At 42.8% G+C, this 22470-nt stretch overlaps 2 protein-coding genes across 3 annotated transcripts; both read left to right on the top strand.

Moving 5' to 3' along the window:
• Positions 1-199: 199 nt before the first annotated feature.
• LOC111968660 (homeobox protein SIX4) lies at positions 200-8876 on the top strand. 2 transcript variants are annotated; one of them, XM_023994427.2, is made up of 4 exons: positions 200-1071; positions 4675-5360; positions 6105-6194; positions 6335-8876. In XM_023994427.2, the coding sequence occupies exons 1-4, from the start codon at positions 344-346 to the stop codon at positions 6967-6969; spliced, it is 2139 nt and encodes a 712-aa protein (XP_023850195.1). In that variant the 5' UTR covers positions 200-343; the 3' UTR covers positions 6970-8876. The 2 variants fall into 2 exon arrangements, with proteins under 2 accessions (XP_023850195.1, XP_023850196.1); XM_023994428.2 differs by lacking the exon at positions 6105-6194.
• Positions 8877-15051: 6175 nt separating this feature from the next.
• LOC111968665 (homeobox protein six1b) lies at positions 15052-17146 on the top strand. The gene is made up of 2 exons (XM_023994436.2): positions 15052-15707; positions 16619-17146. The coding sequence occupies exons 1-2, from the start codon at positions 15148-15150 to the stop codon at positions 16911-16913; spliced, it is 855 nt and encodes a 284-aa protein (XP_023850204.1). The 5' UTR covers positions 15052-15147; the 3' UTR covers positions 16914-17146.
• The last annotated feature ends 5324 nt before the right edge of the window (positions 17147-22470 follow it).

Raw genomic sequence — 22470 nt, forward strand, 5'->3', positions numbered from 1 at the left:
ATCAAAATCCCGACCACGTTCACCTTGTACAGGTAAGCCTCTGAAATACTGTACGTCATGTTTGAGTGACAGCTGCAAACCAAACATTCGTCTCTGGGTCGAGGTCGCTCCTCCCTGGCGGAGCCCTTCGTAGCCAATCGGGTGGCTCTCCTGCAGACAGACCCCAATGCCCTCTTGCTACAGTTCCCGCAGAGTAAAAGTCACGTTGGAACGAAAGGGGAGCGCTATCCACTTACAGCTGCTGCCAGATATTCGATCGCATTCGCATGGCGAGGGGGTAACCTGATCGGCTGAAGGCTTGCCGGAACCAGGGAGGAGTGACTTACCAGGAAAGGCTTGAAAAATGTCTTCTTCTTCAGGAGAAGTCACAATTTCAAATGACATTCAGAAGGAAAATGTGAAGACGGACAGGCGAGAGTGTATCAAGCTTCTGGCGCTCGATACCGCGGAGTTGTCTATGGAGCGCGCAACTTCGAACACTGATGCGGTCCACAGTGAACTTCTGGTGAGCGCGACCTCTTCCCTGGCATTCTCCCCGGAGCAAGTGGCGTGCGTCTGCGAGGCTCTACAGCAGGGAGGCAATGTGGACCGGCTGGCCAGGTTTTTATGGTCCTTGCCACAGAGTGACCTGCTACGCGGCAACGAAAGCATCCTGAAAGCTCAAGCTCTTGTCGCTTTTCATCAGGCTCGGTACCAGGAGCTCTACAGTATTTTGGAGAACCACAGCTTCAGTCCGTCCAACCACTCTTCGCTCCAAGACCTATGGTACAAGGCACGGTATACCGAGGCAGAGAAAGCGCGTGGGAGACCCCTGGGCGCCGTGGATAAATATCGCCTGCGGAGAAAGTACCCACTCCCCCGGACTATCTGGGACGGGGAAGAGACAGTATACTGCTTCAAAGAGAGGTCCCGCAACGCGCTGAAGGATCTCTACAAGCAGAATAGATACCCATCTCCAGCCGAGAAAAGAAACCTCGCTAAAATCACGGGACTCTCTTTGACGCAGGTCAGCAACTGGTTCAAAAACAGGAGGCAGAGGGACAGAAACCCATCCGAAGCACAATCAAAAAGGTGAGAAAGAACAAATAAAGTATCCGTTGATTGCTTGATTTTACGCAAATAGCACAGTGTGCGTAATGGCACATTTAAATTGTACATTCATTACCAGGAATAATTTTGGAGATTATTGCTGGCAAGGTCGAGCTGGCTTGCCTTGTATCATACACACACATGACTGCCTCTGGCTATTGCATGGTAATCACCCATAGAGCTTGGTGTGTGAGTTGACAGCGTAAATAATTAACATTAGATAGAGTAATTCCGAAACAAAAAAGTGTGCCAAGTAGCAAACACGCCGCTAATGTTTTGAAATATGAGGCTGTTGCCATCCAGATCGGGTTTCTTTTGAGTGTTCAGGCGCTAAGAACATGGATACCAGTCCAACATTAGCCTGCTATATTCCGAATATAACTTTTATAGTCTGAATGGTGTTATAATGGTGTTATAAATAAGTTGTTTATAGATTTAGCCTATAAATATGAAACAATTATATAGTCTCCTGACAGTGTGTGTGTGTGTGCGCGTGCGTGCGTGTGTGTTCAAAACCAACTGAATACCTCACCTGTGTGTGTTCAAAACCAACTGAATACCTCACCTGTGTGTGTTCAAAACCAACTGAATACCTCACCACATAAATCACTTTAGCTATTTACTTTTCCTTTTAAGCCGAGGGTAATCAGAAAACCTCCCTTCAGCGTTTCGTTTAAAAAACCCCACCCACAGGCAGGCAGATATATTCCCTTCTTTTTATGTTTTCTTCTCTGTGAACAAAGCTCGCGCGCACCTGGTGGAGGTGACTTCTTTCTCTCGCTCTCTCTCTCTCAATTCAATTCAAGGGATTTATTGGCATGGGAAACATATGTTAACATTGCCAAAGCAATTGAAGCACACACACACACACACACACACACACACACACACACACATACATACATACATACATACACACGCACACACACACTTCCAGAAAGATGATGTCATAAACAGCTCAAAGGCATTTTTGCTTGAATAACGTTTTTTGTGTTTGCAATCCACTTCATTCCAGTATGTGGAGGTCAATAATTATATTGCCAATGACGGAAAATTATTGTGCTTTGAGTGACAAAATAAGTGATTATAAGCCATAGTTATTAAGTTAATTTATGGAGAAGAGGAATAAGCTATCCTTCTTCAATAACTGGCTTGCAGGCCTCAGGACGATGAAGCAGAAGTTTCTCAGTCAATGAGGTTCTTTATTTCAGAGAGAGTCTTTTTTGTAGCGAGGGAAATGCAGCTGTTTCAGTCACTCACTCAAGATGAAAAATACAATTGGAAATGGCATTGTTCGATTTCTTAATATTTTCCTGACATTACAAAACTTAAAAGGTGAAGTTAGGCAAACAAAAAAATAAACCAAAACATATGCCAATAACCACCAAATTACAAATAAATGTAGTTGACCATTTGTGTTGTCACGCTGCGACCGCTGACATTTGTCACCCTGGAATTTATTGCACCAAATGGTAGGTCGACTGTTGGTTGTATTGTCGTATAAGCCTACTAGGTCCCGAAGGAGTTTATATAAAGGAGGGATATAATTCAATGTATTCTCCACGGGGTAAAACTTTTGGTAGTCACTACACCTCTTTGAAGCAATGTTTGTGAGATCTCCATGGTTCACCTCTGTTGTTGTGCACACAAAGATTCTATAAAATTCTATATGTACTTGTGCTTGAGGTTGCATCACTATTTCAATTGGCTAAGACAGTTGAGGGATGGATTAAGTTGCAGCCACATTTCTTAGTATGCAAATAATAAGGTATTTTTCATGTTCAAATCAAAAACAATTCAAATGTTATTTGTCACATGCTTTTGTAAACATCAGGTGTAGACTAACAGTAAAAATGCTTACTTACGGCCTTTCCCAACAATGCAGAGAGAAAAATTAAAAAAGAATAACACAAACAATAAATACACAATGAGTAACTTGGCTATATACACTGGGTACCGGTACTGAGTCGATGTGTGGGGGTATGAGGTAATTGAGGTAGACAAGTACATATAGGTAGGGTTAAAGTGACTAGGCAACAGGACAGATAATAAGCAGTAACAGCAGCATATGTGGTGAGTCAAAAGAGTTAGTGCAAAAAGGGATCAATGCAGATAGTCCTGGTAGCTATTTGGGTAACTACACTGAACAAAAATATAAGCACAACATGTAAAGTGTTGGTCCCATGTTTCATTAGCTGAAATAAAAGATCCCAGAAATGTTCCATACACAAAGGAAGCTTATTTCTCTCAAATTTTGTGCAAAAATTTGTTTACATCCCTCTTAGGTAGCATTTCTCCTTTGCCAAGATAATCCATCCACCTGACAGGTGTGGCATATCAAGAAGCTGATTAAACTGCATGGTCATTACACAGTTGCACCTTGTGCTGGGGACAATAAAAGGCCACTCTAAAATGTGCAGTTTTGTCACACAACACAATGCCACAGATGTCTCAAGTTTTGAGGGAGCGTACAATGGGCATGCTGACTGCAGGAATGCCTACCAGAGCTTTTGCCAGAGAATTTAATGTTCATTTCTCTACCATAAGCCGCCTCCAACATCGTTTTACAGAATTTGGCAGTATGTCCAACTGGCCTCACAACCGCAGACCACGTGTAACCACGCCAGACCAGGACCTCCACATCCGGGTTTCTAAACCTGCGGAATCGTTGGGGGCGGGAGTATTTATGTGTGTAATAAAGCCCTTTTGCATGAAAAAACTCATTCTGATTGGCTGGGCCTGGCTCCCCATTGGCTCGGCCTGGCTCCCAAGTTAGTGGGCCTAATGCCCCTGTTCAGTCATGTGAAATCCATAGTTCGAGCTTAATGAATTTAGTTCAATTGACTGATTTACTTAAATGAACTGTAACTCAGCAACATCTTTGAAATTGTTGCATGTTGAATTTATATTTTTGTTCAGTATATTTAGCAGTCTTGTGGCTTGAGGGTAGAAGCTGTTCAGGGTCCTAATGGTTCCAGACTTGGCGCATCGGTACTGCTTGCCGTGCGGTAGCAGAGAGAATAGTCTATGACTTGGGTGGCTGGAGTCTTTGACTATTTTTAGGGCCTTCCTCTGACACCGCCTGGTATAGAGGTCCTGGATGGCAGAGAGCTTGGCCCCAGTGATGTACTTGGCCGTACGCACTACCCTCTGTAGCCTTCTGTTTACAGGCAATGACAGTTTATTCCTTGGTAGTGAGTGATGCAATATTTTATTAATTTATGCAATGTTTACATCCCAACATACACACACACACAAACACACTACCACTCTGAGTGAGAAACACACACGCACACCCACTTTCTCAACATTCTCACAGGTCTGCCTATGATTATCTTGGTTTCAAAATCTGTCTGTCTCACTCACTTTGTCAATAGTAAAACTCCACCTCTGCGCTCACAAATGACAGCAACATACTGTAAGTCAAACTAGTAGGACAACTTACTTCTCTGACCTCTATTCTGCCTCACACAATTCTATTATTAAAATCTATCAAAAGTGTAGAAGAGGACATATTTCTTTCAGACAGTCCACAAGCTTCTTTCTATATCTCACTGTCCCTTCTCTCTGGCTTTTTTCCCATAGTGAATCCGATGGCAACCACAGCACAGAGGATGAGTCTAGTAAAGGACAGGAAGAGCTTTCTCCACTCCCCCTCTCCAATTCATCTGACGGGGCGATGACCCATGGGGCCCTCCCCCTGCAGACAGGGTCTCTGGACAGTGGGTTGGTCATCAAACAGATTGGGGACATCAAGATGCCCCCTGGATCCAGCAGTGGGATTCTCTTTAACGGGAACCTAGTGACCAGTAACCCCTCCACTGTCTTCCATAACGGTGGCTCGTCTTACCTCCAGGCCCCCAGCAACATCCTGTTCAACGGGCTCAACCTGGGTGTCCAGCCCCTGGCCTTCAACCCCCAGCGGCTCTCTGGGGGGGTCTTGATGGGGGGCTCTGGTGTGGACATGCAGATGCAGGCAGGCCAGGAGAAGGGGCTGGGCAGCTCCAGTGTGGACTATGCCTCCTACTCCGGCTGTGTGAACGGGGCAGAGGTGAAACTGGAGGGGGTTCACGGCATGGCAGCTCAAAATGCCGGCTCGTCCGTCCTCACGTTCAGTTCGTCCTCAGGGGCGCTCCAGCTGGGCGGTTACAGTCAGGTCCATGTGCACAGCGGCATATCTGACGGCAACGGGGCATCTCTGCTCAACAGCAATGTAGGTCTTCCTCCTCTGCAGCTCCCCTCTGGCTCCTCCACCTCAGCACTCTCACAAGGTGGGTTGACTTTAACTGGTTGTCAGTTCTATGTCAGCTACATTGAAAACTTAAAACCCACATTGAAGTTTTGCCGATAACGGTTATTGGTGAGAAGTAATTATGCTTAGAGTATTTTAGGATTCAATGTCTTCTTCATTGCTAATGAAAGATACATTATCTGTGCATTTACAAGAATATGGTGGTAGTTGACCCTAACCTTTCAAATATAACAAATATTGCAACCAAATCCCTTTCTTCTTCTTCAATAAAGTGAATGAGTCCTGGGTTGAAATAGCAATGGGTGTAGTCATCAGCTCTGTTATGCGTTCAATATGTCTAAGCTGCCTTAGCATTTGGCCTTCCTGACTTTGGGTCTGAGGCCAGAGGCTTGTTACTGCACTGCAATGAGTTGGGGCTCGGCGCAAATGCCAGACACACACATACACACATACACACACACTCCATTATCTTGTGTGGCGATATATGGTGGTCCTGGAAAATTATAGAGACGAATAGAACACAGGTTCTGAAGTCATCATCACTGCACACTCCTGACCTCAGGGGGAGAGGAGGAGAATCTGTTTCAGACAATTACAGGGCTGAAAAACTTACTAACGAGGAGAGAGTCATTACAGCACTTACTTTGACAAAAAGCAGAGACTTCATACCAGGACAAAAGAAAAGTAAAATGGAAAGAAAAAATGCCTTTTTGTTGGCCCATAGCAGGCTTTTACATCAATACAACTCTCCTGGGTCCCACAGGGTCAGCTTCAAAACCCAGGTGTGAGAGAGACACAGCAGAGATTTCTGATGGATTTCTGCTGGAAGTTAAGAACATACAGCAACAGTACAGTAAGAGTGAAGCCAGATATTTGGAAGATTGTGTTAGTCGAGTCGAACAGGAGTGGGTTATAGTGGTTCAGAGATAAGGGTATAAAGTACTGTTTGTAAGGAGTATAAGATGTATAATGCCCTGTCATTGATTATCCCAGGTACAATCCAAGTGAACAATGTAGCAGTCAGTTCTTCCAGTGAGGACTCCTACCACCACCAGCACCATCAGGACAAGCTGACCATGGCCCCCATGCACCCCAGCACGGTGCTGTACAGCATGGGCAACACTGGACAGACCTCCATCAAGAAGGAGCCCCTGGAGGGAGGCGGGGGCGGTGGGGTGTACTCCTACCACCATGGCCTTCACCTGGACCCCAGTGGGCAGCTCAGTTACTCCTCAGCCCCCCTAAACTCAGAGGAGGTCCCCTCTAGCCAGGGTCCCACCCCCTCCTCTGATGTAACCATGGTCAGCTCCTCCAGTCCAGAGCCTGAGGTCTACACCACCCTTACCGTCAGCACCCCTCTGATGGCCCAAACAGACCCGAACAGACACCACCTCCAGCCTGGGGAGTACCTCAGGGGCCACAACCCACAACCTGTCCCCTCCTCACACCTCCTGGGCCCTGGCATGAACAACAACTACATGTCTGTGTCAGAGAGTAAGGTGGACGCTAGTGGCAATGGGGTGAATGAGATGGTGCGGGTCATGTGTGGGGAGATGGAGCCGGGGGAGGAGAAGGAGCTGGCCAAATTACAGACAGTGCAGATGGACGAGGATATGGCTGACCTTTAACCTGTAACCTATGACGTTTCATAAGCACTCATATCTGCCCAAGCAGTGATGTGATGAATATTTTTACTTTTTTGTGTGTTTTTTTACCATTAATTTCTTCTAAGTGTTAAATTATTTGCTAATGTTGTGTTCATTTTACCTTACAATGCACTCTTTTCAGATACAAACCCCTTGGATTGGCACCAGGAAGTCATCCTAATGAATGATTTTAAAACCCCCGATTCCTCTATGCCTCACAGAAAGTCAGAACTAGAAGTCCCTTGCATGCATATGAACCACATTCTAAGTGTGCATTTTTTATATACAACACCTGCTACTTCCCATTGAGTGGACTTGATCCACAGAAGCAGGTGTTGGAATGGCCCTGGTCATGTGACCAGGATGTTCCTCCAAACTAAATGTGTCATCTGGGTCAACTCAAAAAGGTCCTTTAGTAGGGGGAGGGGAGCGTCTCTGTGAAAATGTTCACTAAACCACTACAACTGCTGCACTGAGAACCACACATAAAACCACATATGAATAACAGGACCATCACTGTGCACAGCAGTTGCTGATTTATGCAATTTAGTCCTCTTCAAATTCTCAGAAAGTCATTCAAGTCTACCATCCTCCATAGTACATTCATAATTTGTTACATATCATGTGGGCTGAGGATGATTCATCATATTTATGGCATGGTTTCTGTTCGGGGGACTTAAGAAGAAATGAATGTACCTTTCTGCCCCGTAGAATGTCAGTCTGCACTGACCTCTCCTAATTTGCACTAGCATCAAAACACTATAACAGAAGATTGTAGCTTCAAAGAACCTACCTTTCCCTCTGGACTGATCAAACCATAGCAAATCTATACTGTGAAAACATATTTCAAGCTTAATCCGTTATTGGAGACAGGGGGAGGTTATAAAGGGGGTGTGACACAGTCTGTATCTATTTGAATGTAGTAAGACCACTATATGCTGTTTGTTAATTTTGGCAACAGTATGTCCCATCATTCATTTTGAAATGTCTCTCAAACTGTCTCTGTGAAAATATACATCAGTTATATTTGTCTACACAGTAAGATGCAAGCACATTTATATTATTGACTGTTGTGCCTGTTTGTGTGTTTGTATGAGAAACTGGAAGGGGAGCATTGTGTTTGAGGGAGGAGAACCACATGCAGTCCGAAGTGTTTTATATGGCGAGGGATTTCTATTGTGTCCCTTTGCATGGCAAACTGAGTTAAGAGTATTACAATGTCCTGGTTACTAGTGCCTTTTACTTTTAATTGTTATTTTCTAAATACGATTGAGTGTGACTAGCAAGTTCTCTACACTCTATGATTGATGCATAGGTGCAGAGTGAGACACATGCAAACTTCCATGGTTTTCAGATAATGCTATACCACTTTGGGTAATTTTCTGGTATTATTAGATAGGTGCATAAGCCAGACATCTCCTGTGATGTTGAGGTAGGGAGTAAGTGGCCCTCATATGTCAACAAATGTATGTGGAGCACTTCACAACTGAAGACATGAACTCCACACAGACACCCAACACAAAACCATAATACCCCATCTCAACCGCATGACCAACAGATGTCATTTACACATAACAGTAAAACATTAAGACACAGATCCATGTACATAGAGACTTGCCAGTACATTTTCCTTTGTCAGGTTCCATGACCTAAACCCTCACTCAGAGTAGAGCTATGAACAGACTGCAAACTGACGTAAAGATTACATTACAGAACAACTTTGTCTACATGCTCTGATGTCATATACCAAAAATAAGCCATAGGCATATGGTAAAACAGATTGTTTTTTATTTTAGCTTGAACTGTATGTTTGTAATCTGAAATGATGTGAATGTATTTTTCTAAATCTCCATACTGCATTAAAAGTTTATATTTATAAAAATATAAAACTGTTACTAGTTTTTGTCATGAAAAAAGTGTTCATTTGGCTCCTTTACCATGACTAAATAATTTCTAGATTATTTCTTAATTAAACATGTGAGTTGGGTTTGTGTTTAATGTTATGTCTACAGTGGACCTAAATTCTCCAGACAGGAAGCATACGTCTTCTATATATTTAAAAGGCTTAAAAAGCCAACCTCTGCGAGGATGGGGGTATAACAGGCATGCCCTGATCCAACAAGCCTAGAACTGCGCTCTGCAAACCTGCAGTGATCATTTGCACATGCCTGGCAACCTGGTGTTCATTAACCCTCCTATTCTCATCTCAGCCGCCGTAATTCAAATAAACAGCAATGAGATTTCCAGAGGTACTGCTCTTATGGGTGGGGGGTCCATAGCTCCACACAGTCCTGTCTATGGGCCCTCTCCCTGGGATAACCCAGAGAAAGCTCTCCCTGGCTCACTCAGCTGATCCACATATGGATGAATGAGTCTGAAGTGTTGTCACTCACAGGCACTCTGTGTCTGTACAGAGAAATCCTGAACTGCTCACATGGCTTTGGGGGATTTTTAATGATCTTCCACCCAATTCTGATTCACTCCGCCGGCTCCTAAGTAAGGCTAGTTAAGATAAAGGGGGGAGAAGGGGCGGGGGAATGGATGCATGGGTGGATAGGTAGATGGAGAATGTATAGTGGTTTTGAGACTGGACTTCAGGTCTTATCCTCTTCGGAGATCATTTTTATGGGTTCTATACGGATGACCCAAATAAACAGAAGGTGTTTGTCTCTGCTCACTCAATGGAGAGAGAGGGGGAGAGTGGGGGAGAAAAAGGAGAGGCAGGTAACTGGTGTATGGTTACCTGTGCACTGGTGACTTTGTCGCCATGGCATTGGATTAGCTGATTGTTAGGTATCAGGTGATGCCTCCTGTAATATTGAAGAGGGTGAAACGGCTTTGTCGAAGCACTGAACAAAGTCTGATTGGAAAAGGGAGCCAATGTTCTCTTGGTCTCATGGGGTGTGGGCCCCAGAAAGCTTCAAATTTCCCCTTTTTATTGTGCCTGTAGATTAGAAGAAAATGAACAGCACAGTCAGTCCTTTTAAAGGAAGACTAAACACTAGTTTGAAGAACATCTGTTTGCAATATTACTACATTATTTGTATTACAGTATAGCCTACAACGCAACCTTAATAGATGGATGTATTGCATATTTAGAAAAAAAAAGTTTAAAAAGTAACTTATAGATATGTCACTTTTAAAATAACACACTTTATACATGAGATGTGTCCAGCGGCTATCGCTCACCATCAAATACACCAATCCAACCACATAATAATGTTACCAAAAAGTGGAACAAGTAAGATGTATAATTTCGTCCACAATTTAAAACGTGCACTGTAAAACATGCGCGGGCGAGCAGTAAAAGAAGGGACCCCCCCAGAACCGAGGCCTTATTAAAAACGGTGACCTCTGATCTCTTGGATGGTTTCAAAGCTGACATGTAATGCGGCGCAGCAGACTGCAAGCCATATGTAACATGACCTGGGGAGCGCGGTACTCCGCTGCTCCACGTCCCACTAATGAGAGGCCAGGGGTCGCTGGGTGCTGCGCTGTTCCAAAAGACCCACCACCAATGCTTTACCCACGGAGATTCATTTGTGGGGTTCCGAAAGTGAAATGTAAATAAATGAACCTAAAGTTATCAAATATAAGTACAATTATAAATTGATGTATAAACGCGCACTCTATGGCGTTTATAATGTGAGATGTGTGTGTGCCTAAAATCCATTGGGAACGACTGAGGTTAGCTTATAGGCCAAGTTGTTCTCGCCATCAAAACCACAACGCAATATTTGACTTCGACATCAGATAATTGAGTTGTTATCAGGCGTGAGAAAATATCTGCACATGTTCAGTCCTCCATCCACAACGAAAAATAAAAGGAAAGGTGCGACCTGGGGCAATTTAATGCTCGGTTCTGCACTATAACCGCAACGTATAACATATGCGTAAAAACGGTCCAAACGTGCACTACACATGCCAGTGTGTTTCCACCCATATCTATATCTCCCCCCCCTTACACACACACACGCACACGCGTACTGGTGCACGCACACATGTTGGGGTGTTGTTCTCCACTGAAATGGGATATGTTGAGAGAGAGGCAACAGCTGGGAGTCCGCATCATCGCCACACCACACTGGTGAAATTGTATTTCCCATAGAAACACACCACTCTGTAACAGGAGGGACGCAAATAAGACTCATATGACTATTAAGGAGTTTGACTTTGTCTGAAAGCAATACAAACATGACAGCTCCTTTCCCCCATGCCAAATGTCACCTGCCCAATCAATGTTTACTATAGATGTTTTATTAGTTGTGTTACCAACACTCATAGGCCTTTAAAGATAATGGTAAACTTAATTTAGCACATAAAAACATGAACACTAAATATTCTCTCCAAATTGTCCGTTTTAGCCATTGTGAATTTCAAATATCGATCTGTGCATAACGTCATGGGGTTGTTGTTTATAAACTGGCGCCCCCTCCCTACCAGTAACCTACACATTGTCTGAAACCAATGGCCAAGTGGTTTAGAAAATGAGGACAACACATTTCAGAACATTGTGGTTGTTTTATTACATAGAACGCTACGGTAAAGCCTCTTAATCGAATGATCGTTTAACAACATCAGGACCAAAGTTGGTTTACTAACCTGCTATATAGCCTTTTGTAGCCTATGAGGTGGCCCTGCGAGGAAAGTGAGCCGTAATGATTTTGATGGGAGGTGACCGCAGTGCTCTTATACAAGGCTAATTTTCTAACATGACAGGAAACTCTGTTAAGCTGATAATTGCGGCTCCAATTTCATTTAACTCACTCATGTCAACAGTTGTGTTTTGAGAAAGCAACCAATTCGGTGTATTGCACTTAAAGTGATGAATAGGCTTGTATGTTTTACAACAAAAAAGTAGGTCTGGGCAGGGCCTATAGGCCAATTCAAACTAATAGTATTGAAAACAAGTCCTATTGTGGTAATTAATAATCACATATCCTATACTTCGTCTCAAGTGAGTGAGTTAAATTATCAAAAGATTCTGCAAAAAAATCTAAAATTGTATTTACACAGACACAACAACATTAGTGTTATAAAAATATAGTAATCTAAGCCAGACTTGAAGTTGCCTAACGGCACTCATTTTTGTTTAAAAATGTTTGCTGCATACTTTGCATAGTTTGAAGATATATCGGCCTATGCAACGAATTATACGGGGTGTCAAATATTATAGGCCCACCTTTTAATTGAAAAAAAGTTTTACAGCAATGAATTATTAGGCCTGGGCTATGTCTCGAATTATTTTGATTTATCCAAGTAGGCTAGATATATTAAGGAAAGCCATGGACTACATAGGCTACATTCCAAATGTTTCAGCCAATTTGAACAGTATCAGCATTGTTCCAGTCAACAGCTGAAATAGCAGTTTTGATTAAGCGAAAACCATCTGCTTGCTTGTGTGAACCCGGCCTTGCTGGACTTTCGTCATTTTACTCTCTTCTCCTTTTTATAAAGAAAAAAGCTTCAGTCACAAAACGCCACATATAGACGGTTTGATATGAGATATGGTGACGTTTTTATGAAGTGCTTTCTCGGTATATATTTGTGGATTGTTTTCTTTCTCCCTCTCATTTTCCATCCACCGACGTTGTGTGCAGTAGCAGAGACGTCGCCAATCGTCATCGTTGCCCGGGGGCAGTGGAGGGGAGTCCACATCTTGAAATAATCACGACCTGAACTAAGATTGGGCACGTCCCCCTGGCTTCTCGGGTTAAAGGAGGAGGCGCGGCGCAATGTGGTAGAGATATTAGAGAAACCTGAGAGCGGCCCATAAGACAGCTCATTTGCTGGAGCGCTGGGGTTTAGAGAACTGAGCGTAGCGAACCCCATAGGCCTCCGCCTAATGTCGAGGACCGACCAGCCAACCGCACAATATGCACCTTTTATTCACTGAATGATGGGACCTTCGTTTTCGATAGCCTACCTCAACGTATTTCATAACTTCCTGTATGTTCTCATTTGCATGACAGAATGCACATCTCTCAGCCAATTTTAGGCTATACTTTGGATGCTCGTTTGATATTGTTTTCCTTTATAATCAATACAACTGGGAATAGGTCGAGCAATTATACATTACTGTCCATGAATTCATCAGTCGGCAGTTATGTTGAGATCATAATAATCTCAACAAATGGTTGGGTCTTACACTTCATTTATTGCATACCCTCGTTCATTTGCTTTTATGATAGAAGGTCCATTTACAAAAGTGCCCCTAAATCAATTTTATAATCTTTATGGTATAGGCCATTATTTTCAAACAGATGAAGCTGGATATTCTAGATTCGCCTCTCATCCAAGCACGAGGTTAGTTTTTACACGTGTCTAAAACCACAGAAATTTATTAAACCAACGCTCGATTAAACCCTTATAACTGGTAGGCCTAGTGGTGTGTAGAATACCAAATATGTTAACAGTAAATTACCTATAACATTTAACCCGAGATCTATATTTCATATGTAAAATCAGATATTGGTTAAAGATGTAGGCCTAACGGACAGAATAAATAATATTGGAAATAATATTGGCTGCCCTAGAAATGCTCCTTTCCGGTGTCTACTTCTCAACGTGTTGCCGGAGAGTCAAGTTGCAAATCCTGGGAAAGATAAAGAAATTTGATCTATCCTTCAAAACAACGACTCAACGACCAAGAGCCCGTGACTCACAGAACTCATTTACTAATGGACAGGTTTTATGTTTCACGCCACAACATTGAGGACAGCAGTGGAGAGACGATTTATCTCCAGGGAAATAACCTTGGGGAGGCCGGAATCAAAATGTACATAATTTCGTAGAAATATAAAGATTTCACACCATAATAAATGAACAACTAATGCAGTACTATTAGTAGCCTAAAATGTACTGATGCAAATTGAAACGAAAAAAATAAATCGAAAACACAGATATAACTGAACATCAAAATGATTCTATGGATGACTAATGGTTTAGGCAAGGATTTTGGAAATTGAAAGAATTAAACAAGCTGCAAAAAAATTACATAAAAAAAATACATAATAATAATATCAATGGATATGTCCATCGTAACGCGTAAAGAGGAGGCATTCCCCACCAATCAAATATAAGGCATATACGTTATTACTGATGCACAAACTGAATATCATAACTGTTGGTTCATTGGGGCCTTTATTTAGACAAAGTTAGAGGAAATATATTTCATCAGATTCCAGGTTCTATACAACACGATGCCGTTTGCAAATCTCAGTTGAAAGCTCAGTAAAATATCCTACACGTGTTAGAGGACTATTCCACAATATAAGGCCTGGGCATATATCTTTCATCAATAGACCATCTTGCAATATTGACATAGAAGCCTTACAAAGAACTATCCTAAGTTATTTTTGGAATAAGATGTTTATTCACATTATCAATACCTGTACGTTTCTTAACGTTTCTTTCCTGTCTAAAAGCCCCAACCTTTTTGGCAGGCACTCCTACGTAATGGCACGTATAACTATCATAGGAAGTTATTAAATTATATCACCTCATAAAATACACTACTTGATAATTAATGGACTATGAAAAATAGGAGAGAAATACACAATCAGCGTGCCATTAACTCGGTAGCAAGATGAGGGGGGTTAACGGTGACAATAATTAATAATGCATGGTGATGCAATAAATTACTTCAGCTATATTCATCGATCTCTTGTACTTCACTTCAAGCCTTGTCTGGAACTTTCCAAAAACATGGGAGGTCCTGCATGAAGAGAATGATAAAAATGCTCTTTAAGAGGTCTGTAATAATTGATTAGCATTTAGGTACCTTTGCTCCCTCAGCTAAAGCTGGAGAGGAGTATGGGGTGGGGGGCTCCAATTTCAGCCCCTGACGTACTCCCTCCAGGGAGGAAACGGAGCTGCAAACCCAGTTCTGCTCGGCTGCCAGGGTATAGGGCAGTGGGAGAGCCAATCAACGAATCGCGCAGCGCTCTCTTTAAGCCTGACATATCTCCAACAGGAACAAATTGTCCCAACAATCAACATCCGAATCTCCCGTGCGCATCAAGGGTGGAGTGGATATTGTCCGGACGCCGGATTGCACTGGGTTCTGGAACACAATAACAAACCAGTGAAGAATATATAGACAGAAAAACAGCATCCCTCTGGATATCGGCGTTGGGCTGGGGATTGAGACCCGACATCATGTCAATACTACCTTCGTTTGGGTTTACCCAGGAGCAAGTCGCCTGCGTCTGCGAGGTCCTGCAACAAGGAGGTAACCTGGAGAGGCTCGGTCGTTTTCTCTGGTCTCTCCCAGCTTGTGACCACCTCCACAAGAATGAAAGTGTACTGAAAGCAAAGGCGGTGGTGGCCTTCCACCGAGGGAACTTCAGAGAGCTCTATAAGATCCTGGAGAGCCACCAGTTTTCCCCGCACAACCATCCCAAGCTGCAGCAGCTGTGGCTGAAAGCGCACTACGTGGAGGCGGAGAAATTGCGCGGCCGACCGCTTGGAGCCGTGGGGAAGTATAGGGTAAGAAGGAAATTCCCTTTGCCCCGCACGATCTGGGACGGCGAGGAGACCAGCTATTGCTTTAAGGAGAAGTCCAGGGGTGTTCTTAGAGAGTGGTACACGCATAACCCATATCCCTCCCCGCGAGAGAAAAGGGAGCTGGCCGAGGCCACGGGACTGACCACTACGCAGGTCAGCAACTGGTTCAAAAACAGACGCCAGAGAGACAGAGCCGCAGAAGCTAAAGAAAGGTATGTTTTGACCAAAAAAGTACAATCAAATGTTGCCATAGTACGATTAATAGTAGGAAAGAATAAACTAAACATAATCACATGCGTAATTTACCAGAGTTGGAATTGTGTTGAATAAATTCCCAACTAATTTATTTAAAGTGACATGCCCTTTTGCTGATTGTTAGAAGGCCCAACTAATATTACAATATATTTATACTAAAGGGTTTTAACAATTTTAAATTACAATTTATCCACTGTAAATTACATTTCAAACATTTAGTGTGATACTCCAAAACAAAAACCTATGGCCAACATACGTTTGAAATGGAACCAATGACAAACTATTGACTTATAATTTCGATAGTGTTCTAAATATTTCTGGCATCAGAATAAGTTATAGCTATTTAGACAGTGATACATGTACATTTGGAGCTACAGGTCACGGTTTCAGTGGTCAAGATATCGAATCAGTATGATAGAAGATATTATTCAAATGCAATAATTAAAAGTATTGCGTGTGATCAAAAGTTTCCCTTTTGCAATTGAAATGTCAAAATAATAAAACGGATTGAATATATTTTTAATTGCATTACCCTAAAGTTTAAACCAATTTTGGATTGGCTTGTTCTTGGCTTATGGTTGAAATGTCTAGCTTGTATTTGGCCTATCAATTCTGTAAACCTGGGTCCAAGATTGTTCATTCACAACCGAAAATCACCACCACGAAATCATGCAACAAACCAATGATGACAGTACTCAACTTTTGCATAGTTAAAATAGTTACACGACAATGCGAGTGTTAGGATTTGGTTGGGCTATATGTTGACCTGTTTCTTTTTGTGTCAACATCTTTATAGTCCTCAAAGTGGTATGATAGTATGCTATAAACATTTATATTTCTAAAGTTTTTACATATCTTCCCTTCTCAGAGAAAACAGCGAAAACAACAACTCCGGCAACAACAAACAGAACCAGCTGTCTCCCCTCGATGGCGGCAAGTCGCTCATGTCCAGCTCGGAAGATGAGTTCTCTCCACCACAAAGCCCTGATCAGAACTCTGTGCTTTTGCTCCAGGGAAATATGAGTCACCCCGGCGTCTCCTCTTACCCTATGACGGGTCTCGGTGGCGCACAGCCGGTGCATGGAATGCACGGACACCCGCACCAACTCCAAGACTCGTTGCTGGGACCTCTAACATCGAGCCTTGTGGATCTAGGCTCCTAAAGGCAAACTGATACTATCTTTGAAAAGACTGATAACTCTACCAGCTTGAGTACATATATGAAATTACACTATGGTACCTTATAACTAGACTGACCTCTGTCTGTCGTTAAATTTGGTTAGAACTATAACGCAATTATTTTATGCGCTTATCCTGACTTAGGAGGTACCCTCCTTCCCGTGAAAATACAATCAAACCCCCTTTTACGAACTCTTAAGTCAACGAGACACTTAAACTGGACTGCCCTTTTGCTTAATTTATGATATTTTTTGTTCAGATAAAATTTATAGCAACCTCCTGCTATGGAAACTAAGAAGCGACGTTTTCATTAAAATCCTATTAGTTTCCAATAAAACAAAAAGAGACGTCAATTTGTTTAATGTGTATTATTTGTATGTCCAGTCAATAAAATAAATAGCATTATATCATAGCCTATATTCATCCCTCAAAGATATGTAGGGCATGCAGAACAAATATGGGCTATAATAAACCAAAACATTTTGGTCAGGTTTTCTTCCTTGGTATAGCATTGAGCCATCTACATTTTACGCACGTCCATGATAGCAAACAATTCAAACTATCTGTTCAACTTTTGGGCAGGGTGTATTCGAAAAGCACATTTAGTTTCTTAGGCCTCTATGTCACTATTTGGATGGATAGAAACCACGGTCAAAGTTCTCTGTTTAACTCTCCAGACAAAATGGACATATTTAATCTTTCCTTGAAATTGATGCTTTAATTTTCACCCAACGTGGGATTTCAGATATGTTAATGGTGTTGAAACTCAAAACATGATCGATTCAGAATAACAACAAAACATCCGGATTGGGAACTGTAAAATGTGTGCCCCAAAATGTTTTAATTCGATAAAAAAAGGACCACGAGGTATGCACAACAGAGGAGTTTTGTCGATGATATTTAAAGCCATGTTTTTCCCAAGGCGAAGAAGCCTGGTTCTCGCCGGTGCTCCATGAGCGCTGCGGATCATTACGTCTGTGTTGAGGTGTTTACTTTCCTCTCTCCAAGTGTTTGTTCTGTCGGTTCTGGGCCACGGAAAAGCAACACCATCTGCGGAAGGCGTGATTCTACATTAATCTGTAGCCTACTACAAAGAACAAATAAACCTAGAAATTGATTTATGTTTTTTAAATACTTCCTCTTTCATCCTTGTTCAACATCATGCACAACTTTTAGAATTACAATACAATTAGTATTGAACCCTGTTATCACTCATGTTATAGGCTAACTATCCTATAATAATGATGGGAATTGAAAGCTCAATGATAAACCACCATCACCAACAACAATAATAACAACAGTAGCCTAATCTGCTTCTTATTTTAGTTATTAGCATATTACTAAAATTGTCTTAGAATAATACAAACAATATACAAATAATAACACTACTGTAATAATATGAATAATTGCTGTTGCAATCATTGTCATTCGAATATATCGAAAAAGCAAATGTAAGACTGATTTGTGTAGGGTCTACACCCGCGTTAGGCTGTAAAGCAATCCTCAAAGGACAATAACATTTATAGCGTACTTTATGGGCCAAATATCTGCGTCATATTTTGAAAAATGTCTCACTTGCACTCCAAAAGTTTCTGGTAACAGAGGACAACTCCTCTGCCCCTCGACCCCTTCGGCTCATGTCAGGGTAAATTGTTTTGAACAGAGAGCACGGAGGATTTCCTGGGCCTAATCTGAACCAGTTGCTGCTAGCATTAGATCCTGATTGCCAAGATTGCAAGGCTATGCCGGGCTATAGCACGAGGAACCCTGGCCTGGGGCAGTCTGCATCCCAGAGGCAGTTGTCATTTGGGACTGTTTCTTAACCTATCATGACCACCAACCTACCATGACTACCAAATACAGTGGAGTGAATATTTACAATTTACAGCCATGCAGTTCATATTTTTAAGTGATGCGGTTGTTACATTTTGAATAGTTTTCTAATAATATGTTATACTAGCCCTACAGCTACCATACTACTAAAATAAACTTGAAACTAGTTATGCCTTGGGATTCCCTGTATATAAATATATCCTTTGAATCTTATATGCAGGAACATTTGGACCTCATTTGAACTCTAAATAAAGCAGGAACCTGTTATTTGATCAACCCCACTGTATTTGATTTACAGGAGACACATAAACAAGTCTGTCTCAAAAAAGTGCCAGGGACTCAAATGTAGGTTAGGCATTTTCTGCACTCTGCCTCCCACTCACAAATAATGTGCAGAACACCTTTGATTTACAAAATAGACTCTTTAGACCAAATTTGCAAGAAATCTACCATGTGACTGCAAGCAAAGAAAAATTATAGCCTGATTGGCAAACAGCCAATAACAAAGGCACCAAAGTGAATGTGCCAGTTAATCTAGGGACAATATGTCTGGTAAAGGATGGACACACGGGAGATTACTATGTGCCATACAGGAATTAAGCCATCAATGTCACCTCTACAGGGGTGGAAATAGAATATGAATTCAATCTCTTGCGGAAACTCCAACAAGGCTTTTAATCACGCCTGAATTCCGCACTTCGGATCCCAACCGAACACGGTGCGTTCACACTGGACAGTTAACATGGATACACACATAAAATGTGAGTCTACTGTATCTGGCACACAGAGCATTCCTCCTTTCAGTTCCACAAGTGGAGCCATGGTGCAGCAGTACAGCATGTGTAGGAGGAATAGGCCTAAGCCTCAGGCACTGGGCTCCTTCATTAGAGCTGAATGTGATGTGCCATCAGGTCCACTGTGAGCTGACTAGCACCAGTAAGAGCAGCTGCTAATGGACAACAGAGTCGTCAGAAGGGCATTTTGTTTTTCATGGATATGACTTGCAGTGGCATTAAATCAATGGCAGGAAATACCTTGTTGGGTGTAAATAAACGTATAGAGAGTAAATTAAAGGCCGGAGTCTGTTCTAAAGCGTGGGAGCGGGTTCTGGTATGTCGATTTTGGTAAGCACTCAGAGTGAGTAAAATGATCCATCTACAATGAGGACAAAGCAAAAGGTAAGGAACTTGTTCTTGGGCTGGCTTTCTCAGGTCTAGTGCCTGCAGGTAGCCTTACCCCCACATGGGAGCATTGTGTGAGACAATCCCAGGTATCCATAACCACGGGCTGTATGAGGGGTGTGGGCATGGGGAGGTGGAGGTAGAAGAGGGGTGATGATGGACAAAAGGATCTTTTCAGGTCTGCCGCAGGGACGGGGACAGGGCAGGGTGGCGGGGTTGTGGGGAGATTTCCTTACCAATGATGCATGGATCTGACAACGCTCCAGCCTGGCTTGCCCAAGAGGCAGACTGTGAGAGAGAGAGCGTGTGCTATAATACAGTGCTATACACCTTTGAACAGCTGTTCTCTGTAGTGTGTCTTTGTAAATATTGGGAGTGTGTTGTTCATTGTAAACAGCGAGCTCCATAGAAAGTCTCCTCTCAGACAAGTGGTCAAGCAGGAAGCCTCTGGTACAACAGGAAGCTCCAAGTAGCGTTGGCGAAAGAAATATTTATCTCTATCTCCCACTATGCTGAGTGATGCATGACCCAGAGTTCAAAGACAAGGAGGAGCACAGACTCCTGATGGTCCCAAGCTATTAGGGTGTAAGATAACATGTGTGTCAAATGAAGGGCGTCATGTAGAGGAGACAATGAATGAGAATTTTTATATATTTTCCAATATATAAGGTGATGGACAAGATGCAACTCGATTCTGATGCATTTGAAAGAGGCTTGTAAAGAGAAATATGCCTGGAAGGCCCAGGCTCATGTAACCGACCCTTACAAAGACAAAGCTTGTCCTGGTTTCAGAAAATCAGATATCGGTATTTTAGGAGCTTAGCAGGAAAAGCGATATCTAGATCTTTTGTTGTTGTTGTACTTTTACCCCCTTTTGTCCCCAATTGGTAGTTACAGTCTTGTCCCATCGCTGCCACTCCCCCACGGACTCGGGAGAGGCGAAAGTCAAGAGCCATGCGTCCTCCGAAAAATGACCCTGCCAAGCCGCACTGCTACTTGACACTGCTCGCTTAACCCAGAAGCCAACCGCACCAACGTGTCGGAGCAAACACTGTCCAGCTGGCAACCGGAGTCAACTTGCAGGCACCCGAAGTCAGCTTGCAGGCACCCGGCCCACCACAAGGAGTCGCTAGAGCGTGATGAGACAAGGAAATCCAGTCCAGCCAGCTGTGACACAGCCTGGGACCGAACCCGGATCTGTAGTGACGCTTCAAGTACTGCAATGCAGTGCCTTAGAATGCTGCGCACCTCTGGAGACCTAGATTTATATTCTAATATAGAATTTTGAACACAGGTGACTTCAGTCTGGGATGTTGGAACTGAATATTTCCCCAGATTGTCAGCTCTTGTTATCCTTTGCCAATTATAGTCTGAGCACACTACTGTGATATGCCTCAGAGCAGGTACACACACACACGTATACACATACATATACAAGCACCACACACTATTCAAAACTAAACTAAAGAAAACCATTAAACTAAAAATCAATAATATTATTCCATAATAGAAAATACTACCAATATTATCCATTGTGAACCCACCTTAGAGAGGGCTGATTGACCTAATGTTACCTGGCTAATATGCAGTGGTCCCAGGGGCGTTGGGGCACAGGCAGACACAACAGGAGGAAGTGGTATGGGATATGGGATAATTAAATATACCCCACTGTCCCATGGGCCATCACCTCACCTACACCGGTGGTTCATAAACAGCTCAAGTGCACCCCCCCCCCCCCCGAGCCACAAACCACACTGCTTCCTCCCTCCAGATCCTGGGGCTAAATGTAGTTTGTGTTTGTTTGGTGACATGAGAGTGACAGGTCCCAGAAATTGAGCTTCCATCCCGCTCCCCACTCCTCTCACCTCTCATCCCCATACTCCAGTACAGGATAAAATACCCTGGTTTGGTTCTCAAAAAAATATTTCAGGAAATGAAAGTTGTAACACGATCCTCTGTGTGCCAAACGTCTCCCTGAGCAGGGACAAAAGGCACAGAGAAATCTGTTCAGGCTATTTTAGCCTGCAGATGATAGAGGGAGAGAGGGAGCAGGTGGGATAGAGAGAGAAGGAGGGATAGAGAGAAGGAGAATGACAGAGAGAGAATGAGGGATAGAAACAGAGCGCAAAAACAGAGGAAAAGGTGAAGAGTGAGAGGAAGTGCAAGAGAGAAAGATTCAGAGAAAGTAGCAAAAAAGAGAGACAGGAAAGAAAATAATATCAAAAGGGAGAGGGAAGGAAAAGGATAAGGAGGGGGATGGGAATTGCTATAAACTCTTTGCAGAAACAAAACTAACAGCACTTTGGACACAGGACCCCTATGCCACAGATACACGTGCACTAAGGAAAATAAACATCTCATTTCTGCCCTATCCTATATTTCGAGCAAGCCTCTCTTGTGGGAATGCCTCTGAGGCTAGCCATTCAGAAGAGGTTCACTGGTTATGCTCTAGTTACAGTCTTTTTCCATCGCTGTGGTGCAATTTTCACAAGTATGTAGTACATTTTCACAATGCTTGGAACAAAAC

This window comes from Salvelinus sp. IW2-2015, linkage group LG9 (assembly GCF_002910315.2).
Source record: "Salvelinus sp. IW2-2015 linkage group LG9, ASM291031v2, whole genome shotgun sequence".
NCBI classification, from domain to species: domain Eukaryota; kingdom Metazoa; phylum Chordata; class Actinopteri; order Salmoniformes; family Salmonidae; genus Salvelinus; species Salvelinus sp. IW2-2015.